The 13,497-nt window shown below is 35.1% G+C and overlaps 1 protein-coding gene across 1 annotated transcript in view; it reads right to left on the bottom strand.

The window, feature by feature from the left end:
• Positions 1–13,497, bottom strand: part of LOC306888170 (protein unc-13 homolog C-like) — a gene marked incomplete at its 5' end in the record, with an annotated part of 162,650 nt that overhangs the window by 76,728 nt on the left and 72,425 nt on the right. Inside the window, one exon of the mRNA XM_079446334.1 lies at positions 3,529–3,662. Coding sequence (XP_079302460.1) covers positions 3,529–3,662 — 134 coding nt within the window. The remainder of the gene's footprint in view (positions 1–3,528; positions 3,663–13,497) is intronic.

The raw sequence follows: 13,497 nt of genomic DNA on the forward strand, positions 1-13,497 counted from the left end.
GATGGTAAGGCGCATGCTTTTGGACACGATCGACCCGAGCTCGAACCCGCCTTTTGCCGAACTTTTTTTCTCCCTTTTCAAATCTCATATCACATGGAAAGGCATTTATTTTCAATAAAAATTAAGGAAAATCATTTTTTATTTAAAAAAGTTGAAAATAAAAGTATCGGGTAGGGTTAGGGTAGGTGTAGGGAGGGCTTTATTGTCCCTATAAGGTGGCATCCACTTAATTAAAACTATAATTTACACTCAATATTTTATTATTGCGTACTCTTTTATAATCTACTACAATACTGAGGTGCCGATAATTGCCACTATTTGCAATAAGTAGTATAAATAGCAGAAAATATTGCTATTTTAACAGTGTAAATAGAATAGCCGCTGCCTTATTTTTATTCATAAATTCCTATTGAGAGAAAGAAAGAAAGACAAAGTAAACAAAAGACAAGAAATAATAAATAAGCATTTGAAATGAAATGCAGCATTTCCAGCAGTTTCAGTTCTAGACTAGGTCTGGTCTTCCCTCCACCTCTGCAACTCCATCTGCTGCAAACACACAAACCATCAATGACCGAGAGAAGAGAGGGGTGTACAAGGGTCCTGTCCCGTTCTACACGCGTGTGTTTTTGCACATACGAGCACATACTGCTCACGGCCACCCATTTCACCGCTCTTCCCGCCGCAAGAGCTGTTTCCATGGCAACCGCTGCCGTACCGTATCAGCGAGTGAAGCGATCGGTTCTCTGCTCCCCCACTGATCAAAAACAATCTCAGATCAATCTACACCAGACTCAACCCTCTTTAATTGCTTTAGGAGCAACAGAAGAAGCTCAGAGACGGACACATATGAATGCAGATGAACACAGGACGATCGTGAACACTCTCTCTCTTAGTGATGGAAGGATGTGTTCCTAACCAGAGTCATTTACTGCGCTTCATTAGGGAGCCTTTCTCCCTGTGACTCTGCTCTGTAAAAATTCATTTTAGACTTTCACAAAGCATAAAAATCCAATTTGGTTTTCAAATCGTTCGGACTGACCGTCCACGCTGTCATTTTGCAAATGATGTTCAGATAATACTGTACAGCAGTGACTTAAACTCAGCATGAAATGTTGTTCACGAGACGTTTGCTTCTGTAAAGTGATTTATTGTGGAAAACTGATTTGATCTGATGGGAGGAAGAAGGTGGAGGATGTCATTATTATTACGATGAAAGAATATGAAGACAAACATTGTTATAACAGCACACACCGATTAAGTTTTCATAATAAGACTAGGAACATGCATTAAGGAAATACAAAAAGAGTCATGTTGACTTTAAGTAGTTAAGTAGTCCCAGGCACTGAACCCAATATACACTATCATTTAAAAGTTGGGGTCAGTAAGATTTATATTTATTCAAAAATTAAGTTAAAGAGATTTACAAAATTACAAAAGATTTCAATTTCAAATAAATGCTGTCATTTTGAAGTTTCCGTTCATTAAAGAATCCTGAAAAATAAAACGTATCACCGTTTCTACAAAAATATTGGGCAGCGCAACTGTTTTCAACATTGATAATAATCAGAAATGTTTCTTGAGCAGCAAATCAGTATATTAGAATGATTTCTGAAGATCATGTGACACTGAAGACTGGAGTAATGATGCTGAAAATACAGCTTTCATCACAGAAATAAAATACAGTTTAACACATATTCACATAGAAAACAGTTATTTTAAATTGTAATAATATTTCACAATTTTTCTGCATTTTTGATCAAATAAATACAGCTTTGGTGAACAGAAGAGGCTTCTTTCAAAAGCTATAAAATATCTTACCAACCCAAACTTCTGAAGCTTTTGAGGAATTGCTGTAATTCACATCAGCACACAAGTTTCACATCATTCATTACGCAGCGAAAGAGTAAACTCAGAGATGATAATTCAGCACAAATCTCTACAGACTCTATTCATACTTCATTTTCTACAATAAATTTCAACGTGCCATCTGATTTTGGAATTTCGTAAACTTTATACCTTAATAAAAGTAGGTTTATTAAAGAATCTCACACTGACTTGACAGAATGTTCATCACTCGAAACAAGACATGATGTCATAGTAATATTTGCATACTGAACTGTGATTGGTTTTCTCTGTTGCAACATTTTCATCCTAAAACTTACACCTAAAACACTGCTTTGCTATAGACCGCCAAAACACAGAAAACAACACAGTTTCTTGGACCGTGATCCGTCCCGTGACAGATGGGTTTGACTCAGTTGTTCCAATTTAGAGAAAACAAAGTGTGAAAACTGATTAAAACACAGAATCAAAGTAATTTCTCTCAGATGCAGTGTTACTGTGCTTTGCTTTTGTAGAGCAGTGTGATTCCCAAGCAAATCTAGTTTTCCTTCTCAGTGGTTGAGACCAGGACTAATGACCCTGTTACTCCAGTAACATCACACACACACCCACACAGAGAGAGAGAGAGAGAGAGAGAGAGACTCCTGCAAAGGGTGAAATAAAAGATAAAAAAGAGTTGAATAAAAAGAAATGCTTGAAGCGAAAGGAGAACAAATCGAGGGAAAGACGATTCTTCTCTGGGTTTGTTCAGGATGCTGAATTATTCACAACTAATGCCTGCCTGTGATTTTTGTTGCAGAAACAGCTATCGATGTCTGTTTTGCACACACACACACACACACACACACACACACACACGCACGCACATTTGTTTTTGTGAATTGTGGGGACATTCCATAGGTGTAATGTTTTTTATACTGTACAAACCATATTTTCTATCAGCGCTACACCTACTCTACTCTACACCTAAAGCAATCATTATACAAATTTGTCCTCATATGTCACGAAAACACGCACACGTTACATATCACATATTGCATCTCATTGCAAAGTGCTTATGAAATACTGCAATCTACGGACATCCCAAAATCATTCGTCTTACAAAGCGAAGCTTTTATTGCTGAAATGTTGCTCTTTAATATCTCAAGATTCTCAGAAAGAATTCCCAGTTATGTTTAATTGAAGCATCTCAGTGCATAGCTTTAAAATTAATATGAAGACTTCAGATGTAAAAACCTCTTAGTCCGTTTGAGATTTTTCTTTTTATCAGGCTCCTATGAAAATATCATATTTTTTTCAAATTAGGCATTCAATAACTGACTAATAATCTTTTCTTTGTCATTAAAGTGAAATTACTAAACCTAAACATAGAAGCATGATAAAAATGCTAATTTAATAGAAAATAATCATAGACAGACTTTGAGATTTTTGCATCTTTAGTCTTCATATGGTCAGATGATTTGATCTTGAAAGAATTTGATGAGGAATGGTTGAGTTGATATGGAGGAAGTTGATGCTTAAGTTGCAAAGGTATGAACTCAGATCATTGCTGTCTAGGAGAAACACCTAATGGCAATGCATATTATTAACATATTTCTGCAGTTTTTCTGTTCTGTGGAAAAAAACACAACAACAGATACATTCAGATGGTTTCGCAGTGTGTGTGTGTGTGTGTGTGATACGCACTGGTTAATGATGGGTGTGTAGGCCGTTCTGTCTTCATCAATAACAGACACCATCAGGGTGATCAGTTTGGGCCAGAAGTCCAGGTTCTTGATGGACGGACCCTGTTCCTCACGCGGCAGATCCTGCTTCTTAGCCTGCAAAGACAGAGAGACAGAAGATTAATACAGATAATAAAAATCTCTCCTTCTCCCATGTGTTTAGAGTTTAAATAATTCAGTCCAGTTAACTGATGGGACAGAGGAGAATCTGAGCGCCCGGCACTCCGATTAAGTGTTTTGCTTCAAAAGACACATTTTATTAGGTGGTGTGAACACACACACACACACACACACACACACACACACACACACACACACACACACACACACAGAGAGAAAACTCTGATTAAAATAATTTACACTCAACACATTAAGTGTTTCCTGCCCTTTAAGCTCATTAACACCTTCATTAATTATGTAAATCCTAAATTCTGCAGCCACACCATTTACTAAAGCGACTCTCACACAGTCAGTGTTTGGGATCCTACTAGTCTGCTATTATTCTAGTAGAATAGAATACTATCTGTTTGGATTGGTAACCAACTCCGTAGAAACCAGGAGGCCTCAAGATGGCATAAAATGGTTAAAAATAAGTTAAAACAAATGAAAATCAAGATGTCTCATTTAAATTTATTTTAGTTTTGCCAAGCTCTAAAATATTTTTAGGGTGGAAATTTTAAGTAAAATCCTTATCCCTAATCCATATGTGGTAAATCATTGTTTAACAAGTGTGGGATCCCTGAGGCACATTCTGTTCCTGAAATGTAATTATTTTAATTAGTTACTTATTTTAATCTATGGACAATCCTAGTTTCTGTAAATTAAAAAACAAAAAACAAACAAAAAAAATTTCATTACTGCAGAAGATGTACCAGAGGAAACCTATTGGTCTACATTTTAATATATTGTTGTGGAAAGTGGGACATGCATCTTGGAGTCAAAAAGGTTGAGAACTACCACTCTAACTCATTAATAATGCCTGTAATCGCCAGTATTAGGAAATTTCAAGATGTTGCATTGGATCTTAAAAGTCAAAATGACATGGCAATCCATGACATCTATCATCTAATGCCAAGTAGAACAGGATGTCTGATTAAATAAAATAAATCATCTGGGGGGGTCATCACATACAAGTAAGGAGCAAAATAATAAAATAATGCCTTAAAAGCTTTTCAGCTATGGGCGTATCTAATAATCTGTGCAGCCTGGGTGACATCAGTAGGAAAGAAAGGCCATTTCAAAAGTCAAACATTTTCATTTTTGATAAAAGATTGCAAAGACTAGACTTTTTTAAGGTTCAGTATGTATACTCAGAAAAGGAAAAAGGCTTACAAGGCCAAATATTCATGAATTATGCACAATAAAGCCAGGAATGTGTACTACGATAGTATAAAGTGCAAGTTTTTTTCTTTTAAACTGACATTTTTGTTCCACTTTCATCCTCAAACATTTAACAGGTGTTTAGTCTCGCTCTGTGACAGCACTTCTGCCATTTCTCATAACCTCAGAGAGATTGACAGCTACAACATTAGTGTTTAACAGCGAATAACCTGTGAAACACGCACTTAAGTCATATCTACTGCAATGCATTCAAACAGCACACATCTGCTGAACTTGCTCTCAAAATTTTCTTGACCTTTATAAATAGCAACACCAAGGTCATGTGTTTGATTCCCTACTGAATAAAATACAAACCTTGAATGCATGAATGCATGGATAAAAATTCAGCTAAATGTATAAACGATAATTCAAGATGTTTTTATAGCGATACTTACATTGTAGACAAACACTAACATATTAAAGATGTATGGAAACGAAAAAGAATCACATTTATCGTTCCAAACAGGGTGGCCAACCGTACTGCTATATAAACGCAGTCTAAATTCAAGGAAATTCAGTGTGCATCTTTAGTGCTTACATAGCTGTAAAGACACCAGCTATTACACTGTGAGTATGATCAGCTGAATTACAGGTGCCACTATCTCTTGGCAGACAGGTCAGAGTTTACTCCGGGGGGATATTTATTTATCATGGCTCTGGATGGTAAAATCAGCACACACACTTCCCTCCCCTGACTCTCCCACAATGCACTTCTGTCTGACATCAGGCCAGGCTTATTTGATGGACAACTGGGCATCATGCCAGGTTTATTTCGGGCATCTCTCTAGGCTGCTTTCCACGGCAAGACAATTCTCAGTGAAATACGAGAGCTTTGGAATTCTCCGGTCTCTGGGAATTCTAGAATTAGATTCCAGTAGCAGTGTGGGAAAAAGTGAGAGCCGGAGCTGTCCATGGTACTGAAGCATAATTTACTGTGCTCATACGCTATCCGTGGTACTGAAACACACACAGTCTGATTTAGTTGTATTATGAAAATTAGTAATCTTCAGTATTTTAAAGGAGTCATTAAAGGAGACAATTTTGCATAATTTCATAATTGTTCCTCATTGAAATTGACAATTTCCAATTCTATTTAATTGTAATTCCAGTCAGGTTTTTAAGTCATAATTTAGTTTGGTAACACTTTATTTTAAGGTGTCCTTGTTACATGTTACATGTACTTACTATTATAATAACAATTAATTATGCATAATTACATGCAAGTAACCCTAAATCAAACCCTAATCCTAACCCTAACCATATAGTAAGTACATGTAGTTAATTAATATTACCCAGTACTTAAGGTGTAACAAGGATACCTTAAAATAAAGTGTAACCCTTTAGTTGATATTAAGGGTCAACGATTTTGTAATTTTTTTAATAAACAATGATACATTAAATTGATCAAAAGTAACAGTAAAGACATTTATCAGGTCACATAAGATTAATGTTTAAAATAAATGTTGCTATTTTGAACTTTCTATTCATCAAAGAATTCTAAAAAAATGTATCATGAAAACTGTATCATTTCTAAGGATGTAACGTTCTGGAGTAATGGCTGCTGAAAATTCAGCTTTGCATCACAGGAATAAATTATATAAATTATTTTAAAATATATTATAACAGCAGCTATTTGAAATTGTAATAATATTTTTCTCTTTTTACTGCATTTTTTATCAAATAAACAGAGCCTTGGTGAGCAGAGGAGACTTCTTTCTCACACACACACACACACACACACACACACACACACACACACACACACACACACACACACACACGCACACACACACACACACACACACACACACACACACAAAGGGTCAGTTTACAAAAACATTTTAAAATGGTCAGTTCAGCATTTACTAATAAGGGCAAAATGCATCATGGATTATGTAACACACACTAAACATGCTCTGTGTCACATTACACAAGAAAAATGAACTGCTGTTTGTTTTTGTAAAACCATAAGGATTTTTCTCCCTTTCTCTCATACACAGTGCTTCCTGTAAGGCCACAGCAGCGAGTGTTTATTTATTCAGTCATCTTATCTTAAGCACAACAAAGCTGAATACTAAGACCTGTGTGTGTGTGTGTGTGTACTAGTTTACATTTACAGTAAATCCAGCAGTAATGCACACACCTGCACATATATGCTGTTTTACAACCTAGCTGGAGCCTAATAAGTGACTCATAAGCGAGTTTCACAGGAGATCTTGCTGACATCTGTGTTGCGTATATGGGTCTGTATGTGGTATGTGAGCGTGCAAAGCAGTTTTACTGAAGGAAAAAGCATCTCCTTGAGGGCGTTGACTAATATGTGCTGAATTAGATTAAAGTCAGAGCAGGACAACAGCACCGGCTCACACTCCTCTACAGCTGCATCTGAAGAATGAAAGAAACGCCTGTTCTCGATTCCTACCATGACTGTGGAACAGCATTATATGTTACATTTACAAATAAAAGACAAGGAGTAACATTTATAGTGCTAAAACACAGGCAACCACAAGTAACCACATAGTAATGCCCAGAAACAGAAACAGCCTAATAACCACACACATTACCCTAGAATTAACACAGCAGGTATTGCACAAGTTAACACAAATCACAAGGTCTTCAGAAAATATAAGCGTCTAGTTATTCAATTCAATCCTTTCTGAATGTCTGTTTGGATCATTTACACTTTACATTGAACTGGCTTTATTAACTATATTGACTGTGAGTGTGTGTGTGTGTGTGTGTCACATCTCTTATGCAAGTTCACAGCAACAATGACAAGAAAGAGCGCCCACATCTGCCTGTCATCACACTGAGACACGAGTAAGGTCATCACTATGGTACACGCACACACACACACTCAACACAAAGACTATTTCTCATGCAGCTGAGTCACTCCACCCAAACGTGAGATTAAATGAGGGATGGATTTTCCTCGGGGCACATGAGTGTGTGTGTTTATGTGTGTGTATGACTGTGTGTGTGTCAGTTGGTGTAAGAGTGTAACTAACTGTTGTAAAACAAAGGATCCAATTCCATGGCAGACGTAGAGGATTTTGAAAAGATAAAGATTTTATCCTTATTTAGCATGCATGTCTGTCTGTAGGTTGTATAGTTTGAATTAAAAATTAGATATGGATCATTTTCTCAACTGTATCAATAAATTAGTTCTGTCACCTTGAAAAAAAAGACACACGGACTGCAATTACAACAGATGAAATGAGAAAAGGTTTATATCACATTTTTAACTGTTCTTTTTCCTTTCCATGTGCATGTTTAATCAATGCATGTTCTTCCAAAGAAAGATGTTTGCCTTTGAAATCATTAACGTTCAATTATGTAGGTAGAAACATGATTTTCCTGGATCATGAAAACTGGGATGGAAGTACGAGTTTGGCACTCATCGGCTGACGTAACATTAACTGCAAAAAGAAAGCTGTTTTGGAGCAAATTAATGATGATTATAGTTGGAATAGCTGAGAAATCACGTAAATCGAATCGAAAAAACATTATGATATACAGTAACCCCTTTCTAATTCATCCAGTTACAAACGGTGTTTGAAGGTGGATAGCAACTAATCCATTAAATAACATTTATATCCATACATTTGGATTGGAAGATGCTTTTATACTAAATTGAATCCACCTCGACACAAATCAGTGTGATGGCATACATGTTCTGTGTCCTGATCCTCCTGACAGAGTCATAATGGACTCTTCCGTCCTCATCCTCCCCCTGGATGAAGATGGACCGCTCCAAACGCTCTCTGTGGTTATTTTCTGCCCTCAACAGAATCAGTGTGTTTGGTGATTGTCTGTGGTGAAATGAGGCCCTGCAGCGGGTCTGAAGTCATTTCATCCTCGCAGATCTCACCTCAAGCCTTATTTTAGGTTGATCATTTATTGCTCAAGAGACTAAACGTCAACATGAAACAGCGTTTTACTATCCTTACAAAAATCTGAAACCCAAAAGGAGACACATGAGGTGATCAGAAACATTTACATTTAACATCATCTGCATGATAATTTAGCATTAGAAACAACACGTTATTTATTTAAATGTATGAATTTGTGGGTTGGTGTTTCTGATAAATGAGGTCGTTCCCAAAGCTCATGGTAGGTAGGTGTTAAATATCTCTCTATAATCGTCTAAAACACATGCCGGTCCTCTGCATATCATTGTAATTAACTCTTAACTCTAATTAAAAGGTGCTTTGAGGGCTATGCATTATTGCAGGTTTGTGGTGATGTTCTTTTAGGTGTGAATTTAACTAAATCACAGCTATCTGCTCTGATAATTGCTACTTCTGCAATATGTGCAATTTATTTATTTATAGAACATAAGTGCAAATGTAAAGTGATTTATCTGTGAAGTGGTTTAGCAAAAACAGGTGAATCTTTTGGTCATATTTCATCCCAACACTAAAACCAATAGAAAACTTTTTTTTTGCATTAAAATGCCTATTTTAGTCACATTAAATATTGTGACATTATTGACATGACAATTAAGCACATCCTCATTACTGTAATGCATCCAGATTTTAATTTCCAATTTTTCTTAACAGTGGTTCAAATGACTGTAATGCAGTATATTTTTAAAATATAAATCAGAATTAAAGTGGTACAACAGATGCAATGGAGGCATGATTTAACATGTTGTTAGCCTTGTTTTGGTCATGTTTATGTGTAGCATGTTGGAAATCCTGTTTGCTAGCATGACTCAAAATAACCAAGTCCCATGTCTATACGATGTTCTGATACAGAGATATAATTATTAAAATGTTGTACATTATTTAATATTATTTCATTATAAATTATTCTATGTTATTATAATTATTAATTGGATTTCATACTTTTTATGCAAAATTTAATTTAATTTTTTTTTCTTTGTATAGTAGGTCAAATAGAAAATATATTGACTGAATCATATGTAGGAGCGTCTGATTAAAAATTCAAAACAAACTTGAAAAAATTATTAATGCCACACACTAAAACTAAATTTTATTTGCAACATTTGGCTCAGCTGAAACATATGTTGCTTACAACACATGCAAAAAAAATAAAAAATAAAAATACGTTTTGCAAATAAATTATTGCGATGATGAAAGTTTGAGTAGTGTGCAAGATTTATACATTGTTTTTAAAAAAAGTGAAATATGACCCGTACATGTTCTTGACTGGTTTTGTGAAATTCACTCAAGTATTTTCTGTGCGTTTTTTAATCTCTTTATCTGTGAATTTTCTACCAGTTGTTCTGACTCACTCCGTCTCATCTTATTTCCACCAACCGTGCGTCTTTGTTCTTTTCCGGTCCTCCTGTTTCCACAAATCTCCTTCACTCACATCACACTAACAGGATTTGGTTGTTTCCCGCGGACGTGTCTTAAGAGCTTTTAGACATGATTATATAACATACCAACCCACCTCTGAGTGATGCTGCTATGTTTTATATATAAAACATCCAGAGGAGGAACATTAAATGTGCACCAAATAAAACCCTATTTTCCTCTCCATGGGGCCTTTGCCTCATTTAAAGCAGAAGATGGGTCAGTTCTGCTCCAAAAGCCACTAAAAATAAACCTCTCCACCAGCGAGAGTGAAGCCCTGGCTGGTAATTTTAGATGCGTTGTGTTCGGGGAATCCGTGCTGTTATTTAGAGCTGATGAAAGTTCCCTTTCTGTGGATGAGCGTCTGTCTTACAGACTGAAGTGATGCTGACAACAAATAAACACAGAAACATGAGGATTTCTACAGGACAAGATCAGTGTTATTGCTACAAGCAAACCTGAGAAAAAGCTGGAATAAAACAAGTATACATTATAGATGAGAAACTATTCTAAAAACTTTAATGAAAATTTGAATGTTGGCAACTAACTGGAATAAGATTCATTTGTTGAAGTACTAAAAATAAAAAATCTGAAATAAAAATAAATTAAAGCTGAATTATTATTTTTTTTATTGAAAACTATTAAAAATGTCAAAAACATATATCAAAATTACTAAAACAAACTAATGTTAAAATGAAAACAGAAAATATATAAAATAAAGCTAAATTAATAAATATAAGAGATATATAATAATGAATAAAATAAATAATAATAAAAATAATAAATAAAAATGTATTAAATCTAAATGGAACATTAAAAAATAAAATTAATAAAAATGACAAATGCACATAAAAGTACTAAAACTTACATTAAAACATGAAAATACATAACAAAATTACTTAAACCTGAAAAAAAAAAATCTAAAAATATACAAATAAAATCTATATTTATAAATAATAACAAATACTAAAATAGTATATAATAAATATTACTGAAATAATGCAGTGTTGTCTTTTTCATCAGGTCACAGAGCACTTGAATAAAATATCTGGATGCATTATGGTAGAGAAAATGTGCTTAAATGCTCTTAAAACTTACTTGTACTTTTAAATATATTATTATTATTATTATTATTATTATTATTTTAACACCATGTCAGCAGCATGCTGAGAACAAAGTCAATTACAAAAGTCAGAGAACTATCAAAAAACTATATAAAAAAATTCTGATTAATACAAGAGAAAACTTATACTGCATGAGACGAATCATACTGATGAACTTTTCAGATTTTCTGTGTTCTGTTGGAGATTGACAAGCCCTCATCAAGATCCAGAAAAGAGCAGCAGGAACATTCTGCTAAAAATCTCCTTTTGCGTTTCACAGAAGAAACCAGACAGACACGTTTAGAACAACATGAGGGTGACGTTTCATTTTTGTGAACTTCTCCTCTGTAAACCTTAAAAATCAATGAAATACTGACACAAGAAACTGAAAGGAGTTTGAGGGAGTGAAAACAGCACAGTTTTCTGACACTTTCAGTGAGCATGACACTGTGACGGAGGATTCTGGGGTCAGCGCATCAGATCATGTTGTGTGTGAACGCGTGAGAGTGTGTGTGTGTGTGTGTGTCGTGCGAATGAACCGTGAGAGATTCTGCTGTCGTGTCTGACTGGAGGGATCAGATCGAAGCGACATCACACACACATACACACACAGCAACAGCAGCAGAAATAAACAGTGTCATAACACTGCATGTACTTTACAACCGGCGTGAGAAGAGAGACGCTCTCGCTCAGCGAGGAAACACCCTTCTCTCATTCTGCACAAAACACTCCACAATATCACTGCTTAGAAACTGCCATACAGTACATATTTAACCAATCTCAGCACTCAAGGCCAAATGGGTTTCCTTCAAGCATCTATGCTTTTAAGCCACACATGCTATTATTTAGGTCAGAACTATGCATGAAAACACATTTATCACCGGACCACTACAAGTTTATTACTTGCACGTGTTTTTAAGTCTTGCCAGGTAATAAGAAGATGCACAAGAGAAATCTTTTTGGCACACAGAAAGCTGCGTCTCAAGCGAGCAAATACTGAACGGAGTTCTCATTCTTGCTTTTGAATTGACAAATGCAGCCAACATTATGTCAAAATGTGAGTATCCTCATAAACACAGTAGATAAAGTTTTAAGTGAACATAAACAGTTGGAAAAGAAAGCTGATGTTTATAATAATGTTGGATCCATGCATGAGGTCTTAAAGTGACAGCAGCCTAATATACCTGCTGCTGACTGTCTTTAATAATGTTAATTAAACAACAAAAGAAAAGAAGAGTACTAGCTTACACAGGTCAAAAATAACTTGATTGATTAATTGATTGATTGACTAATTGATTAATTGATTCTATGAATTGGTTTTTTTTGGTCCCACTTTACATTAGGTGGCCTTAACTACTATGTACTTACATCAAAAAATAAGTACAATTTACTTGTTGTGTTCATATTTGATTGCAAAACACTTTTGCTGCTATTGAGGTGGGATACGGGTAAGGTTAGGGACAGGTTTGGTTGTATGGGTAGGTTTAAGCATGAGTTAAGGTATAAGGGATGGGTCAACAGTGTAATTATAAATGTAATTACAGAACTTAATTACAGATGTAATTACAAGCAGTTATTTTTAAAATGTAAGTACAATGTAAAAACATGCATGTGCACAATAAGTGCAATGTATCAAATGATTAATTTCAATGTAAGTGCATAGTAGTTAAGGCCACTTCATATAAAGTGGGCCATTTTTTTTTGGCAGGGCAAGAACATTTTGAATCACCAGCCTAACCAGGCTAAAAGAAAATAATTGAGTCCTGAACACTTATTGAACCTGAAAAACTAACTTTAACGAACAACTGTTGATTCTGTTGATTACATTTATATACTAATTAATACATTTTATTTATTTCATATTTAATATGTATTTTTATATTGTTTATTTGAATAAATATATATATATTTTTTACATAATTTTTTTTTTGTGGTGACAGGGCCATTGACAATTTTGCAAGGGCAAGTAAAAATCTGAACAAGTCAGTAGAAAACATCCTTAGTGTTGAGGCTTGAACACTTTAACCAACTTTAACCAACAACTGTTGATCCACCATGACAGTAGATGCCCTGAAAGGGAAAAGTAATCATAGAAGAAGACTTGTCTGTTTGTGTTCATGCCCT

This window comes from Barbus barbus (assembly GCF_936440315.1).
Source record: "Barbus barbus genome assembly, chromosome: 22".
NCBI classification, from domain to species: Eukaryota; Metazoa; Chordata; class Actinopteri; order Cypriniformes; family Cyprinidae; genus Barbus; species Barbus barbus.